The 20993-nt window shown below is 39.4% G+C and overlaps 1 protein-coding gene across 1 annotated transcript in view; it reads left to right on the top strand.

Annotated features, from left to right (window-relative positions):
* LOC101397659 (neurexin-3) overlaps positions 1-20993 on the top strand; it is a 964554-nt gene that overhangs the window by 817398 nt on the left and 126163 nt on the right. Inside the window, exon 10 of the mRNA XM_087448107.1 lies at positions 4488-4795. Coding sequence (XP_087304233.1) covers positions 4488-4795 — 308 coding nt within the window. The remainder of the gene's footprint in view (positions 1-4487; positions 4796-20993) is intronic.

The raw sequence follows: 20993 nt of genomic DNA, 5'->3' as shown, positions 1-20993 counted from the left end.
GAAAACAACCACTTTGTTAATAAAAGAGGGCAGCGGTTATACCCGATGTTAGAATTTTCTGTGTGGCTTCTATTTGTTAGGAGGTAAACTATTGTCTTGCAATGAAGAAAATTTTCTATGTTTAAGAAGCTATTTATTCTCTTCTTTCCTGAGCCAATATAAGCTCCTCTTGTCTCAAGACCTTAAGTGAGTTCTTAAAATTTGCAGAGATTTGATTGAGTTATATATAAAAAGTAATTGGATATTTTACTTAGTATACAACTTAAAAAACAAAAGACTAGTACAGTTTTAAGTTGGGTGAAAGAATTCAGACCCTTAAACACGGAAAATCCTCACTGAGCCTTAACTGTTTGCCCTGTTTTTAACGTATGTGGTCTAATTAAAAATAAATTAAGAATAACTCTAAAAAGCAAATAATTTTGTTTAGTAATCACCAGCTCATAAAGTCCCTTTAACAATAAAGACGATGATTGCCTCACATTTTAAAAAGAGAAAGAAAACTAGATGCATGTCTGAGTCTCATGTGCCTGAGAGAACTTTTTTGTTTCTTTTAATTTTATGTTAATAATATTTTATTTTACTCCATTGCCGTTTGAAGTCTAAGTTTAATAGCATGCCAGGCATTTTCATTTGTATAAACCATTATAAAGTTATTAGTAGGCTTTTAGTTTTCCTATGAGAGCATTGTTATCAGCTGGCCTTCATATAGAAGGATGCTTTCAGATACACAAAAAGTGAAGGGGTTGGGATGGTTCAGGAGGATGGAGGGAGGCATTCTAGTCTCTTAATCAAATATGTACATGTTTATATATGCATATAATATTGAAAATTATTTGTAAACTGGGAGGCTCTCTCTTCTGCCTTGCTTTAACTGAAGTTCTATTTTTTTTGTAATTTGGGTGAGTAACGTCTAGTCATTCTATTGCTTTACCCCTTCCTCTGTCTAGCTAACTTTCCCTTCAAAAGGATTAGAAAATGTATACCAAAAGACCTGGTAAAGACAATGACAAAAAAAGGGTACAGACAGAAGGATGACTAGGCAGACGTATTAGGAAGCACTTAAATTGCCTCTTTGGAGTTATTTCTGTCATTGGGGAAGAGGTCTGGGTCACAGCATTCCTGAGTCTGTTTTCTGGCTCTGTCTACTATTGACTGACTTTCTGACCTTAGACAATCCACTTAACTTCTTTATATCTCAGATTTCCCTTCTGAGGAAAGGAGAAATAATACTGCCTATTCTCCAAGGGGGTTCTGAGGTTTAATTAATTAGTCTTTTTGCAACACTGGAGACATGCAAAGATTTAATTTAAGCAGTACGTGAACTTGATGTCCAAATGAGGTAGCAATTAATGACTTCCAAGAGGATAGGCACCCAAAACAAAACAAAAAGTAACCTGCTACAAATCCTGTACTGGGGTTATAGCAAAACTTTGCATAATTGATGATAGAACAATTCTGAGATTGGGATATAGATATAGATATAGATATCACAGTCACTTATTATAAAAAACACAGTTGATCATAATGAGTGACAATAATGAGATGTGGCACTGATTTTGAGAAATCTTGGGCAAATGATAAAACTTTCTCCAGTCAATCCTTTATACCCTTCACAGTGAGAGGGTGGGAATGGCTGTTTCTCACTTATTCACTTACTCTTGCTTAGCTGGGAGAGAGAAATTGATCAGAGAAAGAGATGGCGTGAGACTGAGAATGTCCCACTATTCCTTTAGTGATTGCCAACTTTGCTATGAACCACATAATCCAAGGTATAGAGGGCTTGGCAAGGGTCTTGAAACAGAAGAAAAGCAGATCTAGCCATAAACAGACCATGAAACAGACAAGCAAACAAAAATCCAGATATTTTCTATGGCATGATGAAAAATTGAAACATAGACAATCTCCTTCCCTGTCTCACCTCAGCAGTGTCTTGTTCTCAAGAAGTGATTATTCAGATCTCTCTGGGAAAGCAGCAGTAGCCAGGAGTGGAGCAGTGGCTTAATCTTCCAGCCCAGGAAACATGGCTTGCCTTTCCCCAGTCTTGGGCAAGCAAAGACAACTTTATGGAGGGAACATTGGCAATGAAATAAAGGAGATCCACCATTTCTAGCCAGTGTAATTCAGCTTTGCATTTCAATTCTCTCTGACCCTTTTCTTTATTTGTAAGCAATGGCAGAATAACATCACCAGGAAAATGAGATGAGAACCATTATAGATGTAAAGTACTTTCAGGAATATTAAAAATATTCTGCCTATAATCACTTATAACCATTAACTGATCATCAGTGCTAGACCATATACAAAAAAGGAGATAAATAAATATAATGGTTGGCCAGCAGTTGTGAATGGAAGGGATAGCTTGGCACTGGGGCTGTCTGGTATAAGATACTGAATTTTAATCCTAGAGATCGCCTATTAGGCAGCTTCTTCTTATTTATTCTGTTAAGCTGTCCCAAATGCTTATGTGAGGTTGAGGGCATATTTATTCTCTCCTTCCATCATGGCGTTTCTTTTGTAGTAAGCTTAGGACTCCCAGAAACAGCTGTTGTCAAAAAATAAACGGTAATGAGGTATGAGCTCCAGGCCATCACCCAATGTTACTGAGCATTGAACTTTTTGCTGCATCTCGCGTGAGAAATGAGAGGCCAAAGGACAGGCAATGATGCACGTGCACAGGGCACTGAAAGAATTGCGGGGAAAAGAATGGCAATCTATTAGATCTATTTTGATTGCAGCCTTGGGATCTGCACAATTCTGTTATCATTAAGGCCAGCAGGTTCCATTTCCATGCTCCAAATATTTTTATGGAGTGCAGATCATTTTCACTATAACAAAATTCTCTGGCCTATTCTCCCTACTGCAGTGTTTGAAGCTTCCAAAGGGGTATTATGTATAAATCATTCTTGACTTGAGAGCTGCCCAGTGAGCAGAGTTGACTCTTGTGTAAAGAGTTCCCTCTGAGCAGATGCATTTTCCCTTCTCCGCCTCTTCCATTTCTTCCATTATTATACACTGAGAAGGTATTCCACATTATACACCAGGAATTCAAGGATAGCTAATCATTGTATAGACTTAAAGACCATGTAATGATGGTAGAGGTTAAGAGCACAAACAGTAAGTCTCTATTCATATTAGAGATTGTGGAGCAAAAACTTCATATGTAAAACCTTTATATATAAAAATATGCTCTCTTTTAATAAGCAGGCAAGAATAACAGAACATTATTTCTAGTCATCTATAGTTAAAATAATTCAAATGATTAGATTAAGAATGAGTGGAGCATTGTTTGATCACTGCCTAAAGTAGAAAAGAATTCAAAAAGGATATATTTAATTCCATTTATAAGATTTTAGCCATTCTCCATATGGAAAAGAAGAAGGAAATAATCTGAAGAAATAATAGCATAGAAGGCCTTAGCCTTAAAAAGCTATTAGGATTTTTCTGGGAAAGATCTAGCACTTAAGAGAAGCTTTTTAAGTAGAAGTAGTTGGGAGGAAGACAAGTTGAGTTATATTATTCTAAACTTTATTCTGCCATGATTTCATTCTGATAGTTTTCTATCCACAGAAGCATGAATGGTTCCCCAAATGGGAACTCCAAATAAGGTGAGCTACTGAAGGACTTCAACACATGAATATACTTTTGTATCATTTTGAGGAGTTGTACGTGTTGCTTTTTTCATTTATACCCATCCCCTTTTTAAAATTCATTGATTTGGAATGATGTGTTTTTCTTCCCTCCACCCCAGGAACATTATGAATGCCTGCTTGTTTTCCATATCTTAGGGAGAGATTTAGTTGTGTGACCATTATCCCTACTCCCCCAAATTAATAGAGACAGGAAGCGATCTGTCATGATGTTTATTAAACCACAAGTACAGATAGACTAGTTTGCGCTATGAAGATTTCTAGGAAATGAGGGATTTGGTGACTAAAATATTAATTTTTATAAGTATGCAATGAATCCAAGTCTCTTAATTGGAATTTAATTTAATTTCAGAAAGTTTAATTATCAGACCTAGTTTTTAAATTCAGTCTTCTGAGTTACCTCGCTCAGTTTTTGTTTGCTGTATATAATTCTTTTTAGTTGTCAATGTGTTATTTTGTAGGTTAAAAAAAAATCGGTGGAATAGGCATTTATGATTTATTACTGTCATCACCTGATTTGGGGGTTTCTTTCTGTCATCCACAACTGCATATCCAAAAGATTGCAATACTGCTCATCATTGAGCCAAGATTTCTCCTTCCTCACAATAAAGAAATAGAAACTTGATCATTCAGATTTTCTAGGGTATTCAGCTAGACAGTGGAAGAGATAAACATAATGAAATGTTACTTGCCAATGTCCATATTGAATTTTTGTTATCCAGTTTTCTCCTCTTGGATTGCTCAAGGAAGCCTGTTTTGATGCCTGGTCCATTTAGACCAGGTAAGGCAAAGAAAGAAAATGTATGGGAATAATGATGTTTCCTCCACCCAACCCACTAGGCCGGCAGTTAACCATCTTCAACACCCAGGCGCAAATAGCCATCGGTGGAAAGGACAAAGGACGCCTCTTCCAAGGCCAGCTTTCTGGGCTCTATTATGATGGTTTGAAAGTATTGAACATGGCAGCTGAGAATAACCCCAATATTAAAATCAACGGAAGTGTCCGGCTGGTGGGAGAAGTCCCATCAATCTTGGGAACAACACAGACAACCTCCATGCCACCAGAAATGTCTACCACTGTCATGGAAACCACCACTACAATGGCTACTACCACAACCCGCAAGAATCGCTCTACAGCCAGCATTCAGGTAAGCCTTTCTCCAGCTATTAATTGATTCTGCTTCTTTGTCTTTGAGACGTTGCTATCATGGTCAGTGTTGCTATGTAGCTAAAACGTCTGAATTACTCTGTAGGAAGGATGCCTACAGATGCTCATAGTAATAAGACCCGGGAGTAGAGCAAGACAAAATCATTGCTAAAGAAGTTATAAAAGTCTTTTGTGCACTCATGGGTTATTATTCCTATCATATTTATTGCTGAAATGGTAAAGCTGTTATTCAAAATGAGCAATGAACAATACTTTCGGTATGAAATACTCACTCCTCTCATTTTGTTACCTTTCTTTTCAATAGCAAAAAGGGAAAAGGGGGAAAGGAAAATGTGTTATCATAGGAAAGGCTGTATCCTCATTCAGTTCTATTCACATCCTCCCAATGGCTTTGAGGCCAATGGGTAGTATTAAGTCAAGGGCAATTGAAACTAGAAGTTCAACTAATCCTTATAAAATGCAATCTCTGTGTTTGATATCGAGTGTTGATTAATCACTTGTTAATTTTTGTCCATTTTGTTTCCTTTATATTTGACCGAGATCCTAATTACATTAGAAAATTTGAGGTCTGAGTTTGTCTATATAGGAAGTCCTTAGTTTTGTGGTAACATTTTTGTTTTTTCACTTAAAAGTAATTATACCCTAGCTAAAGCTTAATGCTTTGCTGACTCCCTTGGCATTTCATAAATCTAGTTAGTAGAAGGTAGGAGGTTAATCGAGTTATTAGCCTTAAATACTCTGGCATAAAATAAGACATTCCAATTTCTTGTGGGGCAATTACCCCTAGCCTAGTCAGAGTTTGTAGAAGATTCAGTAGATCAGTGCTTGTCCTTTCTTTTTCTCAGTTTTAAGACATTATCCATGGTCTCAATTGAGTCTTCGACATCACCCTTCCGTTGACTTCATGGGCATCGTAAACTTAAAATTTATAATCAATTAACCCCCCATTTGTTCTTATTCTTCTGAATTAAGTTTATGTGAGTTAGGTAGAGGTAAAATTGTTGTCTTCCTTTTCGCTTTTCTTTGATCAGAAATATACAGACAGCTCCTTAAATGACTCTATGGGAATGACTTGAAGCTGTATGTTCTGATGATGTCATCAGACCAATTTTAGGTATTTTAGAAAGACTACTAAGAATCTGGTTAGCATAGCAGTCTTACAGTTGCACGTGCTGTTACACGCATACCTACGCACATGCTCCAAAAAAATAGCTTCTTCTCTACTGATATTAAAGCAATAACTCCTGACACTTCACTCTACTCACTGAAAAGAAGATAAAAGGCAATATATATTTCTATTATGATTCTCTATAGCTCAAGAGCAGATCTGTTTATTGTTGGTGAAAGGATAGTTCTGTCTGCACAGGTCTTGGCAGACTTGTTCTGTTTCTGTCAGAATACATTCCACTAACTCTGTGGGAAGCAGAGGAGCAAATGGCTTTTTCTTCATGGGAATGGCTGGTCCCGTAGAATCTTTTTCAAGGCCAAATTTTCACTGACTTCAAGAGGATTTAACGTTACATAGGGATTCAGGGACTAAGCCACGGTAATTATTGGCTTTTGGCTTTCACTCCTGCAACAAAGGCATAAATGGGAGTAGATTGGTTAAGTCTTTTCACAAACTAAGAAAGCCAGAGCTTTTAGAGAAGAGTAGGATATAAGGTACAAAGTCTTGCAAGTGATTATGACTCTAAATATCCTAGAACCTGTTGTCATTTTAGAGGAAGTGGGCAGCTGGAGGATGCCCTAGCAGCCTCCTGTCTGGTGTATTTCTTTTCCTTTGAGTCTAGTAATAATTGGATTATATCTACATACTTTTCCTCTTGCTTCTACCAAGGCTATAAAAATGAGTTATAAATCAGTTGACACTCTTTGTTTTTAAGGGTGTGTAAATAGATACTCTTGGAGGAAAGCCAACAGACTAGCAGAATTAGATTAGACTTGGATGAGGGATAAAAAAAAGCCCCATATTCTTTGTAAAGATTAGCGAGAGGAAATAATTTTATGCCAAGTATTTTGGACTTTTTTTGGTCTTGCCAACTAGCCGTGAGAACTTAGCCCTGGGCTCTGTAAAAACTCAATAGCCTGCCTCGTCTCCAAGCCTATTCTGATCTCAAGTACCTTCTGTAGATCACATCAAGTCTATGTTAGGACTGGGGACCCAACAACACTTCGATTCTATCCAAGGTTTAGGACTGTTCCTGATTCCAAATGCTTTGGGTGAGGAAGATCAGTTTCTGCAGCTCTAATATGCCCTGTGTGATCCAGCTAATCTTCTTGGATGAAGTGGACTCTTAAAGATTTCCTCTCTGGGAGATACTTCAGAAAGGAGAAAAAAGAAATGGGGGGGACGAGCCAGCCCTGGTGGTCTAGTGGTTAAGATTCATGGCCCGGGTTCATTTACTAGTCGTGGAACACCACCACCCATCTGTCAGTTGTCATACTGTGGCGGCGGCTCACACAGAGAACTAAACTAACAACTCAGATACACATCCATGCACTGAAGCTTTAAAAAAAAAAAAAAAGAAGTGCGGAAGACTGGATTTCGTGTTCACCAGGCCCATCATTCACATTTTCACCTATGTGTAAAATCTTACAGCCTTTTCCAAATGATACTCTGTTCTGTCTTCCTTTGCTTTGATACCATTGCTAAATCAGGTTGTACTAAACTGAAACTCTTCCAGGAGAAACAAAATAAGCATGTGAATCCACAAGTGTAAAAATCTAGTTATTAAAAAATCCACGGTTCTTTTTTTAAGCATAAGCTAAGAAAACATCATTTGAGTAGTTCATTTCTGATAGACTTTGGTTAGTGTTGATTTCAGATCAAAGGAAAACAGCGAAGTGCCTTCAGTGCTGCTCTTAACTGTGTGTGAATGTGAACAAATAGTTTTTGAATTGATATGGTCTCCAAAACTCCAGCCTCCTGGAAGTAATGGGTACTTTGATCTTTCTGATACTCTCGTTTGTTATAGAACTACTTATGAATTACATACACTATGTTAAATTACTAACAGCTATGGTGCCCAAGCATCAGATCTTCAGCCTATATTAAGAAAAATGTCTCTAGGTGCTCCCCTGAATTTAAAAAAAAATAAAGTTAAGATTGAGAAAGCTGGTGGATGCATTGAGAAAGCATGGGGTTGGTGATAATTCTCAAGTAAAGGTCTGGCACTTAGTAGGTGCTCAATAAATATTTATTGAACAAATCAGAAAACAAGATAGGCTTTATTACATACTTTATCATCATTTAATAACTAGAAGTGGCATGACTTGTGGAAAGTTTTCCCTCCAAAATAATCAGTGTAGGCAATTCTTCTGCACACATGGAGTTGACTGAGTGGCTGCATTGGTTTGGAAGGTCTGACTTCACTCATACCTTGTGCTTTGGTGAGTTAACTGGAAACACTTGACTTAACTGGGTTCATTTCGCTCTCCATGTAATCTCCAGGACTCTCCCTCTAGTCTTTCCAGCAGAGTAGTTGGACTTCTTTCATGGAAGCTCAGGGCTTCCAGAAAGAGTTTTCCAAGGGACAGGAAGTAGAGGCTGCCGGTTTCTTATAGCCTGGGCCTGGAAGCCTGCACAGTATCACTCCCACCAGATTCTATTGGTCAAATAAGTCACAAAGCTTTCTCAGTATCAGGGAAGGAGATATAAACCTCATTTTTCAATGGGAGGAATAGCAAGAATTTGCAACCAGCCTGAGACTACCATATTGTAAAATTGGCAGGAGAGAAGGGTACTACTAGTGCTTATATCATATGATTGTCGTGAGGATAACTGAGTTAATATAAATAAAATGCTTAAAACAGGTACATCATGAAGAGTAAGATTGAATATGTTTTAACCTTATTGTTATATTCTATCCCCAACATTTGGTATGCAAGTCAATAGCCTCTCAAGAAGGATCTACCTCAGGAAATGGGGTTGCTTTTACTCATAGTAGTGTCTGTAGTTCAGAGTGCGGCATAGGAGGTTTAGGCGTGATAGGGATTTGAAGGAGGGCCAGTAGAATTTGGAGGCTGAAATTAGTTTTGGCAAATAAAAATTCTCTAAGATCTCAGGGATGGACTTCTTGAATACCTCACTACCTATCTTTAATTTTCTCTTCCATTTTTAAACCAACCTGGAGTTTCATAGGCATTGGAGAATATGTTCCGTTATAAAGTATGTCTATCCACACATATTTTGGGGGTTACAAAGAAGAGAAATCCAGGATCCTTGTCATCATGGAGCTTACAGTCTTAAAGAGGGCTTGATGTTAGCCATCAATATGAGGTAGTGACTTATGAATGGTGGTGTATTGTGGGGGGTGAAGGGTGGTGTGTGGTCTGGCTTGGTCAGATCTCATGAATGAGGTGGGTATGGAACTGGGTCTTGTAGGATCACTACAATTGGATGCCTGGGGAGAGGAATAAATCTCAGGTTGGTTGAGTGTCAGAAGCTAAGTTGTCAAAGTCAGAGATGATAATTTCTGAGGGAAATATCCAAGTCCAACTAGAACAGAGAGTGTATAGAGGAGACTTGTGAGAGAGAAGAGATCCAGATTCTGAGAGGCTTGGCCTGAAACTCTTCCAAGTGGGAGAAGACCAAAATGGGAGAACTGGATTGGGTTCCCTGTGGGTCTTACCACAGGGATGCCCCAGCAATTGTTCAGGCACTTCCATTACATAACAACTGACCCCAGTGTCGGTGGGTTACTATCATGACACTGATAGGTCAGCTTCTGAAACAGAAAAGTTCCACTCAGTCTACACTCAAATTCCTTGGTCCTCATTCAGGATAGAAGGGCAAAAATGAGAAACAAGAGTCTTTTAGTGATAATTTTCAGCCACCAAAACCAAAATATTCCTGTGAGAGAGGAAAGGGCCAAAAGAAAAATAGTTCCAAGAATAATGTGTGTTCTCTTACTTTAGGCCTCCAGTCCGAGTTGTTATCAGTAAAGACAGAACTCAATGTGTTCTGTGCAAATCACCATTTGGAATCGTTTGTAAGCTATTAGCAGGATACTGGTCATGACCCACTTTTTCTGTGCTGGGCATTGGTAAAGTCACCTTGACATTGGCCAGTGCTGCCTGATCCCAGAAAATTACCAGAAAATCACAGTGCTCCTTCTGGATTGGAACTATCCTAATAAACGGTAGAAATGAAAGACTTGAGAGCTTCGTGAGATTTCATTCTTATCTCAAACTCACAAATTTGGTGGTTGAATGTGAACCACTTTCAAAAATTTCAGAAGGAAGCTACAATTTTTCAGGCTTTGTAGCAATACCTGTATGGAAAGTCCTCCTTTTGGTCTGCTTTCAGTTCTAGGCTGGGGACGGTAAGAAGTACGCTTCAGGGGCCGGCCCCGTGGCTTAGCGGTTAAGTGCGCACGCTTCGCTGCTGGCGGCCCGGGTTCGGATCCCGGGCGCACACCGACGCACCGCTTCTCCCGCCATGCTGAGGCCGTGTCCCACATACAGCAACTAGAAGGCTGTGCAACTATGACATACAACTATCTACTGGGGCTTTGGGGGAAAAAAATAAATAAATAAAAATTAAAAAAAAAAAGTACGCTTCAGCCTTGATATTGATTATTGCAAAATGAAACAAGGTGAAAACTTGTGATTAAAAAGTTGATCCTTCACTACATAATCTGAGTAGAGTCTCAGTATATTCAAGGGAAGAGAGTATACTTTAGAGTCAGAATTTCTAGGTTGGACTCCAGGTTCTTCCAGTTACTTAGCTGTGTATCTCTGGGCAGGTTGATGAGCCTCTCTAAGCCTCAGTTTCATTATCTGCAAAATGGATATAACAGTACCTTCTCCATAGGCTTGTTGTGAGTAGAAAATACCATCGTGTGTGGAAAGACCTTAGGCCATGCCCTACCCCATAAGTTTTCCCTAAATGCTAGACGTTAGGATACTGCTTCAACCCAAGAGACTCTCTTAGAACTCACAGATCCTCACAGAGCTTAGCCTCCCTGTATGATTGGATGAGCCCATAAGCATGATTTTGTCTACATACACACAAACCCACAATGACCCAGGATTTCCTCTGAGGGTCCCAGACTGAACCAGAGCCCTGAATTCATCAATTAGAAGGAATTGCTATGGGAGACTTTCATTTTCAGGCATGGGAATTGGCTTTGCTGAATGGTTGTTACACAAAGAGTATTCTATTAGGGTGAAGCATATGGAATTGCCATTTATGTAGCTTGAAATGGTCAAATGTCATCAATTTCATATGGTTCCACAAAATACGTCACACACATTTACGGCACGTTGTTATCAATGGCATTTTGAGCCTCTGGCTGAAACACCCAATTTTCTCAAGGTTCTTTGAATAATCAAACTGTCTTGGATTGGGATACAAGATAAATCTACCTTATCCCAAATACCATGCTATAACAGGATGTAGATCACGTTGTATCAAGAACAGTTATACTTACTCAAAGAATTATCCCCTCTGGGCCCCTCCACCTTTTCCCTGCTGCCAATAGCTTGACAGAAGTGAGACAAGAAGTCCACACAGTTTTCAATCCTTCGCTCTTACCTCTAGACAACAGAGCCTCCAGGGAAAGTTTATTTTTAGGATCAGGGCTCAACTAATATTGATTAACAGCCTTACATAATGTGCGGCTCCAGGGCTCGCTCCTTTCCTGCCAAGCCTCATAACTGGGGAAGGCACTGAAGATTTGTCAGTCTAATTAGACTTTAGCTGCCAGCCAAGAAATATCTTCTGTCTCCTTACCCTCATGCAGGTACTTTCTTTTCCCCTCTCAGAGAGTAATTTTAGGGGGAAGGAAATTGGACTCTAATTTACTCGTTACCTAGTAAGACTCTCCAGTGACATTTTCTCTCCAGAATTGCATAGTTCTAATGAAAAAAAAAAAAAAGAAAGGAGTTTGATGGGTTTACCTACCTCTTAAAGACTTACGTGTTGGCAATACAAATAGGAGAGGGAAGAGAATGCAGTGTTGTTTCTTTTCATCCCTTTTTCAATGCTTTAATATCAGTGGATGGGACCAGCAATTCCCAAAGCTGAGTTTGGTCACTGAAAGGGTCCTCCGAGAACGCCCTCATTGCAGACAGGCTGGAAGTCTGCGAGTTGCTAGGAGAAGTCACAGAGATGTCCTTCTAATTAGGCTGTAATTTTTATAGGGTAAAATTTCTGCCATAACTGCTGATCAACTGGTGGGTCTTATTTTGAGCCATCTGAACAGCTGGGAGGAAGTGGGGTCAGCTCTTGGCTACTCACTGTGGAGGTCCCCAAGTGTTTCTAAAGCTCTGGATGGTTTCTCCAATCACCTGACAGATTAGCTTGGCTGAGTCTAAAGCCAGTATCATGGGTTGAATGGCTAAGGTTGAGAAAAATGAATAACATATCTTTGGTCTAATTAAAATTATAATACAAATAATGATTTCTTTTTCATATCCCCCCTCTTTGCTGAAAGCTTTCAGAAGGGGTTCTACAATGACCCCCCCCCAAATAGAGGATAAACTACTTAATAAATGTCTCTTGAGTCATCAAAAAGAATCAATGATTCCAGTTTAAGCTGAGGTCCAAGAATTGGTTCATTTTTTTGGTGTGAAAATACATCCTTTTCTTTTTATTTATATATGACAAGGAAATGACTTCAAGCAACAATCATTGCTAGCCAGGCTTCAAGATGGATATTTCCATTCTGTCTTTGACAAGGTGGTAGGAGGGGCGGGATGTGCTTTCGTACCTTTCTGGTGCATGTTTGAATGATTGTAAAAATTAGAAACATACTGAGGTTTGTTATGACAGCCCTGCCTTTTGAAACCATCTAATTAATGCCTTAGGTTGTCTAGAGAGCTAGTTCTGTTAGCTAAATGGAGAATGTAAGGTTCTCCTTGGTTTTCTCATCATCCAGGGATGAGATAGATGGCTGGAGAAATAAATGCCCACCATATCTGTGGTGGCTAGCAGTCACTGAGAGAATTACTTGATGGAAATTTGATTGACTTGTGTACATAATGCAACCTCCTTTATCTCTCATCTCATCTGATTGTGTGTGTGTGTGAGAGAGAGAGAGAGATTGAGAGAGAGGATGCTCACGTGTGTTTGCATGTATTAGCTAGAATACTGTTCCTTAAACTGCCATGTATATGCATATCACCTGGTGATCTTATTAAAGCACAGAGTCTGATTCACTTGTGGAGTGGGGCCTAAGATTGTGCATTTCAAGCAAGCTCCCAGATGATATCATGCTGCAATATATGGACCCCACTTTAAGGAGCAAGGATCTAGTAGATATTTACGCTTCTTCGCTGAGAAGCTGTAGCATCTGTTTACCTATCTCTTTCAAATGGTTTCCGCAGCCTTAATTCAGGGCTCTTCAAAACAGGAAATCTTGTTAACCCAAAGGATTATGTAAGCAGAAGAGTGGATACCCAACTGAGGATTAGCAAAGAAAAATTTATCCCCTCACACAGTCCTGCTCCTGGTTCCGCGGTGGTCCCCTCCTCCTGTCCCTTACTCTGCTACATACCCCCGAGGCAAATGGAAAAAAAAGTAGGTAGAATTTAACTTGTCATAATATTTATCCTCCTTCCTGAGAGGTGACCTCCAATGAAAGCAGAAGGACGTGAATGATTTTAATCGGCAGTAACAATGGGGAACCGGTCCTGACCATCTTGAGAAGTATAAATATATAAAATGACAGATTTTTCTCCTCTGCCTCTCCACTCCCTCCTCCCAGATACTGAGAGAGACACATATTCATGCACCCACAACTCACACTATAATGCACAATGAAATTTCACCCAGCCTTTATCTCAGAGCTGCTGTTCTGATGATTAATGCCCCACTGGCTGGGAAGCTATTCTGCTGAGGAAAGACAAGGAGAGAGGAAGACACGTGAACTATATCTCTGAGGCCATTTCTCATTATTATTATTACCATTATTAGTTCCTTACTGCCCTGTCTATCCTGTGAGAGAATGCTTGATCTATCGGCAAGGGGGAGGGGATGACATTTGAAAGTGGATTTCACAAGGGAGAAATGAGCAAGGACAAAGACAGAAATAGACACTTTTTACTAAGGAGAACTGACCTGGATGGAGTTTTGTTGTTACTGTCATTTATTTTTGGTTTTGTTGTTTGTTTTGTGAATTTTGTTGGTTTTGTTTTAAAACCAAATATAATAGATGCCTCCATGGTGTCATCAGTGGTCTTTTCCCCTCCCAGGCATTTATTTTTGCAAATGTTCTTTTTGTCTTTATTGAGTCTCTGTCTGCAAGAATCAATATGATATAACTTATGCAAATGTTGTTCCCAACCACTTATGCAAAAGATTGGACAGAATAATTTCATTGCTCTGTAGCTCCCATAATATAATTGCCTCTATATCCTTGATTTCAAGTTTTTGAAAGGGCTACATTTTAAAAAAATAATTCTCTCTATGTATGTATTGTATTAACCACAGTGCCTGATTCTCTCCTGTTTCTCATTCAAAGAAAGAGTGATTGCTAAGTAATTTGTGGCTCTGTCATTTAGAAGGACTACATAGCGGTGGTCCTTGTTGGAAAGAGGGAACCATAATAAAAGCACCATCACAACACGTGTGTCTACTGATAAAATGGCAAATTCATTAACCTAGACAGAGAGTGCTATAATCTGATTTAGAAAATGCTGTATTTCCAAAGTTAAGTTTATGAGGATTTGGATTTATAGCTGTGGTGCCCACATGTAACTTCAATTTTAGTTGGATTTTGTATTCAATTAAGAAATATTTGACTAAATTGAGTACCTAGTACCCAGGTACTGTTCTAGGCTCTTGGGCTCTAGAAATATACAATACAGACAAAAAACCCTTTTTCCACATTGGGCATATATTATTATACAAATATTAGGCACCTCATGAGTGCCAGGCTTTGGAGAAACAAAGAATAAAATAAATATATTTCTACCTTAAAGGAACACACAGTCTGGTAGGGCTCTTAAATATTTTCTAAATCTGAGCAGACTCATTTTTACGTCAGTTTTCTACAGGAAGTTTAGCACACTGATCTGCTGTTACAGATGCAGAGGCAGAAGCCATCTATATTTATACAGGTCAACTCCAAGAATAAGGTCTTTCATTTCTACTTGAAAAAGAAAAGTTTCAAACGTAAACCATGTGTTTTTTGACTAACAAAGATGGCAATAGCAAACTACGTTACAATAAAGCGATTGCATTTGAAACGTATTCTGGTCTTGAGGATTAAGTTTACGATATTTATTCCAAATTTTTTTTTATTGCTTTGTGATTATAGTCTCATGGAATATTTGTATCAGAAGACTCTCGAAGATTGTTCATTTATTGAGCCCCACACAACCAGTTCAGCTTTAGGGATGGACCAACCTGGTTTCAAGTTCTGGTTTCATCATCCGAAGCTGTATGTCCAGGGGCAAATTGCCCATCTTTTTAAATTTAAACACTAAGCATATATTACTTTGATGTTTTAGTTTAATTTTGATCTTTAAGCATCTCTATAGCTTAAAGCCTCACATAGCCCCCAGATTCCCATTACTTCAGTGCAGAAGCATCATTACTTCAGCTGCTAGGGGTGTTAGCTGATGGCTATCAGCTGAGTCCTTCACAAGGACTTGCCCTTGACTGAGGAAACCACTTTGCCCAAAGCAAAGTCCCCTCCTGGAGGTAGCCCAGATCCAGTGAGTAGTGTGGATGGGGCTGGAGGGATATATAAAGATGCAGCCCTGTGCCTCAAATCTGGGCAATTGAGAAGGGCCTCCCAGCTAGAGAGCTCCCTGTGAGTGTTGGGGTCAGCTGAGGTCTTTGTTGTGACTGCATCAAAGTTTATCTATCTCCTCCCTCTTCTCAGACTCAAATGGCACTCCCCCAAAACCTTCCCACAAGCAAAATTAGGTCTCAGACTGTGTTTCCTGAAAAATCCAACTTAAGACAGTATCAAGAGGCCTAAAAGAAAATAAGCCAACAGCAATAGAACAGAAATCTCCTTCCCACCTCACCATGCCTTTTATTCAGTCCTGCTCCACACTTGCAACCCTTTTAGATGCTTTTTCAGATATTTCCCTCATATTTCTAATAATATGCTTCTATTTCCTCTGTATTAACTAATGACTTCTTTTTTTTTTTTTTAAAGATTTTTATTTATTTATTTATTTTTTCCCCCCAAAGCCCAGTAGATAGTTGTATGTCATAGCTGCACATTCTTCTAGTTGCTGTATGTGGGACGCGGCCTCAGCATGACCAGAGAAGCGGTGTGTCGGTGCGCAGCCGGGATCCGAACCCGGGCCGCCAGCAGCAGAGCGCACGCACTTAACCACTAAGCCACGGGGCCGGCCCTAACTAATGACTTCTGACTCTGGAAGAAAGGGCTTGAGTTTTCTCAGCCCCTCTGTCCCCTGACACACACATACTTCCTCACCTTCAATTTCCCAACAAAATTTTGTCACATTTTGATTGAATCAGCATTCTGAGTTTACGTTACCATGAATTTTGTTTATTGAAAACAACAAAAGATCATACATGCACCCATTTATTCCACAAATATTCACTGGGTGCTTAGAATGTGTCAGGAGCTATTCTAATGACTGAGGGTACAGCAGTAAAAAAAAAATGGGATAGATGCCTGCAGGGGCTGGCCCGGTGGCGCAAGCGGTTAAGTGCACACACTCCACTGCGGCGGGCCGGAGTTCGCCAGTTCAGATCCTGGGCGTGCACTGACGCACCGCTTGTCTAAGCCATGCCATATAAAAAAGTGGAGGAAGATGGGCATGGAAGTTGGCCCAGGGCCAGTCTTCCTCAGCAAAAAAAAAGAGAGGAGGATTGGCAGATGTTAGCTCAGGGCCGATCTTCCTCACAAAAAAAAAAAAGGAAAAATGAAATAGATGCCTGCCCCAGATGTGACATTCTACTGTTATGATTATATTTCCTTTAAATACCTTCATGATCTCATTAGCTTATTTTTCTAACCACTTATCAGTGTTATAGCTGTTGACGCAAATAATCCATAACCAATCTGTAAATCAAAATTGGGGTGAGTTTATTATGAGCCAACCTTTGAGGACCACATAGCCTGGGAGAGTCCTTTCACAAAGAAATGGAGCACTCCAAAGAAGTGGGGTGTACAGAGTGGTTATATACCATCAAAGGGCATGTATCACATGTGATTGTAGTGTCCCTTTCACAATGGCCAAGACATTGAACTGTTGGTGTGGCGATTGATGGACACAGTGGATATCAGGTCTGCTGTCTCCATGGATGTGGCTGTTGTCTCGAGTTGGGTGGTCACAAGTTGAGTGCAGCAATCAAATCCTAGGGATTTGATCCTAGGGAGAAATGCTTATCCTTAAGGAAATGCCAGTGTGGGGGAAGTTGCATTTATATCTTAAGGGCATTGTTCTTGTCTTTGGGACATGTTAATTGCTTAAAGCGGGTATACAACGGATGAACAGAGGCTACAGGCCCCTATTGGAAAAAAAAAACCAAGGTCAGGCCCAATTAGTTTTACACCAAATGGCTTCCTCATGTGCTCCAATATATCCTGTTGCTCGCCATTTATTTATTGTAGCTAACACAGCTATAAAATTCCTCTCAACATAAACACACAGATAGTCTATCATTTCCACTTTTTTCTTAGCGATCTTCCCAACAGTCTTCTACGCTGCTTCAGTCTGATCTGGGTGCTCTCTGGGCCTGCCTCACAGCTGTCATCCTGGAACTTCCTTGCTACTCATTCTGGAAAAGCCCTGGGCTTCACTTTTATGTTAAATCCCAAGTTGTTTTTCTTAGTTTACTCCCTCATTCTGAAGGTGTGCATCTTCCTGTAGCCTCCTGAGACAGGGCGGGTGAAAAGTACAACCATTGAGACTTTGCCTGAATAATGTCTTGTCCATCCTCACCCTTGATTAACAGTTGACCTGGGAGGGACTTGTAGGTTGGAAATCATCTTCATTAATAAATTTGAAAGCATCTGTCCAATGTCTTCAGGCATCTATTGTTGCAGTTGTTGACGTAACAGTTTGATGTCTGACTCCTGGAATGCACCTGTTTTTTTCTCTCTGAAATCTCAACTGCTTATCAATAGACCTCAGACTAGCACTTACAACTCAGGTCTCCAGAACCACATGCTGCTGCCTCTAAGCCTCATGCTCTTGTACCATTGTTGTTCCTTGCCCATTAGCTGCCCTATGTTGACATCTTGATTTTGGTATAATTTGCTCAGTGAAGCTATTACTAAGCACATACACCACACACACACACACACAAACACACACAATGAATAACTATAATCTCAGAAAAGCATTAGGTTTTGAAGGTAACAACATGTTATGTGAGGCCTTGAGTTTTATATATATATATTTACTAAAACTTAAATCAATGCAAAATTCCAGTAAGAATCATTGTACTACCAACTCCTTCCGTATATTGAGGGAAAACTTTCAACTCTTTTTTATGTTCCCTTAAGTGCCTCTATTTTTGTGTGTGGTTTTTTTTTTTTTTACTTTCACCTTAATACTCATTCTCTAGCCATCTCAGAGAAAATATGAATTAAATAATATATATAAGTGCTTTGAATATTTTTCCATCCAGAAATAAACATAGCTCAGTCTTCCACTTCACACCACGTGCTTATATTTTTGAGAGGGGCAAAGATTAGAATTGTCACTTTGGAATTTTTATGCTATGAAATGTCAGTCAATGTGTTTGCATGGCGTTGAGCTCCATCACCCAGTGTTTGGTGATAGAGTCTGTCCACTTGGCTCTCAGCTTCCTTCAGCTTTATCACTGTAATATATGTATTAGCTTTACTCTACGTGTGCTAATTGACAGGTGTTGTAGAAAAAGAATTACCCCTATATATTCCCTGCCCCTCAAGAACATTCTAAGAACACAGATGGGCTCCACCAAAAAAAAAGTCAGTGAGTTATTGTTGGGCATATATGGATATATATACTGGAAATAGGATTCGATTAATTACACTTAGTATGAGCCAAAGGTTGCATCCACTGGAGGAGAGGTGATTGGAGGCTACTGAGGGAAAATCAAGAATAGGAGGGGAAATTTGAGTGGAGATGGCAAGGATGTTCCCAAGGCTATTTCTATAGGGAATCATTTCTATCAACATTTCCAACCAGGAAACAAAGATTGCTGGAGGCTCTGTAGTAGATCAAAATATTTGAAGAAGAGGATAAATAGCAAAATTCGCCTCCAATGCCATACTGAAAGCATCAGATAGCCATACAGAAAATGCCTATAGAATGTTCTTTTGACTCCAATAGCTATAGAGACATTCATGTTTTTTAATTTGGGGGATTTTGGGTGAATGTCTAGACAACTTATTTTTGTTATGTTGTAATCAGCAATATGCATAATAATAATTAGAGGGAAATACAAATCACATAAAACAATGCCAATCACATCTTTGATAGGAGGGAAATTAAGGTGTGTTTGTGTTTCTCTCTCTTTTTCCCTCATTTTCAGCGAGCTATGTTCTTCTGTTTTCCTCCTCGCCATATTAGGTATTTTGTAAGAGTTTTCTTCTTTCTTCTGTTGTAAACATTTTTCCCATCTCAGCATCCTTTTGAAATTCAACAGACATTTTTCTTTACAACATGCAATGAAAGGCGATTATGTTAGAAAATATCAGAGGTGGCTTTGTCATGTCTGGCACTATTAAACCATGTTGTGTCCTAAAGAGCTCAGTAAATGAGGCCGAGGGAATGATTTGACAGCTGAACAAGGCCTCAGCTGGATCTCCCAGCCTTGCCCAAAACTCCCTGAGGAGAGATAGAGACCCAAGTGGTGGGTGGAAGTATTTTTCCTTAAAAGGACTGTGGAGATTCTGGCAAACCTATGTTTTGAGTTTTGCTTGCAAGGCAGAGACAGCACTTGCAGAGGGGGTCTTTGTAATTTTTTTTTTCAGTACTTAATGTGAATTCAAGATAGTGATAGAGAATTGAAAGGGGAAGATTATTTGGTCAATAAGTATTTAATAGCTACTGCCCACTGCGTGGAAGGGACTGGATGGAGATGGAGGAGCGAATAAGACAGATGCGTGCTGCCTGTCTTCATGGAGCTTACATCATGGGAAGAAGACATAAAACAAACCAATTTCACAATTATTTAATCACAATCATGACAAGTGTGATGAAGGAGGACAGGCTGCTAAGAAAGCAGAAAGGGACCTGAGCTAATGTTCTGGTCTGGGAATACTTTCTTGAGGATGTAATGTAGGAGCTGTTCTGTTCAGGATGAGAAGTTAGGTAGGCAGAAGAGGAGGACAAGGAAAAGTGTTCCAAACAAGGGGAACAGCCTATGCTCAGGCCCTGCTATGGGGGTCATACTGTATCATGTTTCTCAGTCTTTGGTCTACAGTTTGGCTCTAACATCTGGAAACATACCAGATTTGACCATTTTAAGTAACCAGTTAATGCCTACACTTGAAGGGTCAGCAGAAGGCCACTCAAAGGGTTTCCAACAAGATGAAGCACCATACCATTATATGACAGAGTGATATGGGACTGGTTGAATGCAAGTTTCCAAAGCTGGATTGAATGGCATGGCTGTGTTGAATGGGCTTCACGTTTTCCCATTTTGAACCTCTTGATTACTGCCACTGCGGTACCCCGAAGGCACAGGTTTCCTCAGTGAAAATCAGAGACAAATAATTTAAGGCAACGCCTCACAGACACATGTGCAAGGATTGATAGAAAGACATTAATACACTGCATTTATTGCAATTTTGCACAGTACATTGAATTATGTTTGCTGATGAATGACCATCCACATTGAACAGATCATATAATTGTCATGGATGTCATGTCACTAATGTCATGGAAACTGTCGTGTGTTGTAATATCAAGAAACCATTTAGTATGTATGTGTGTCTTGGTTTCCAGACTTTACAGCCGTCCTGTGTTTCCCTCACTTATTTCTTCAATAGAACACTAGTAACCGGAAATCAGTCATTTGAAAACTTCTGATTGTTCTTCCTTTCTTCTCATGCTTTGCTTTAGTATTTCTTCTTCCCTGGTGGAAATGGTGGAGTTCAGTGGAAGTTTTCCCGCAGTCTAATTAGCCTCTCTATTTAATTTTGTAATAAAAACTCTGAACCATAAGCTGGAGATAATGTGCCCAGTTCAATTCATATATGTCAGTTTCTTTTTAACTGTAATTCTTTTCTCTAGTTCCTCCCACT

Source organism: Ceratotherium simum, chromosome 24 (genome assembly GCF_057802395.1).
Source record: "Ceratotherium simum simum isolate JZ-2026a chromosome 24, ASM5780239v1, whole genome shotgun sequence".
NCBI lineage: Eukaryota > Metazoa > Chordata > Mammalia > Perissodactyla > Rhinocerotidae > Ceratotherium > Ceratotherium simum.
The sequence above is the reverse complement of the archived record's forward strand: the minus strand, read 5'-3'. Positions and strand labels throughout refer to the sequence as shown.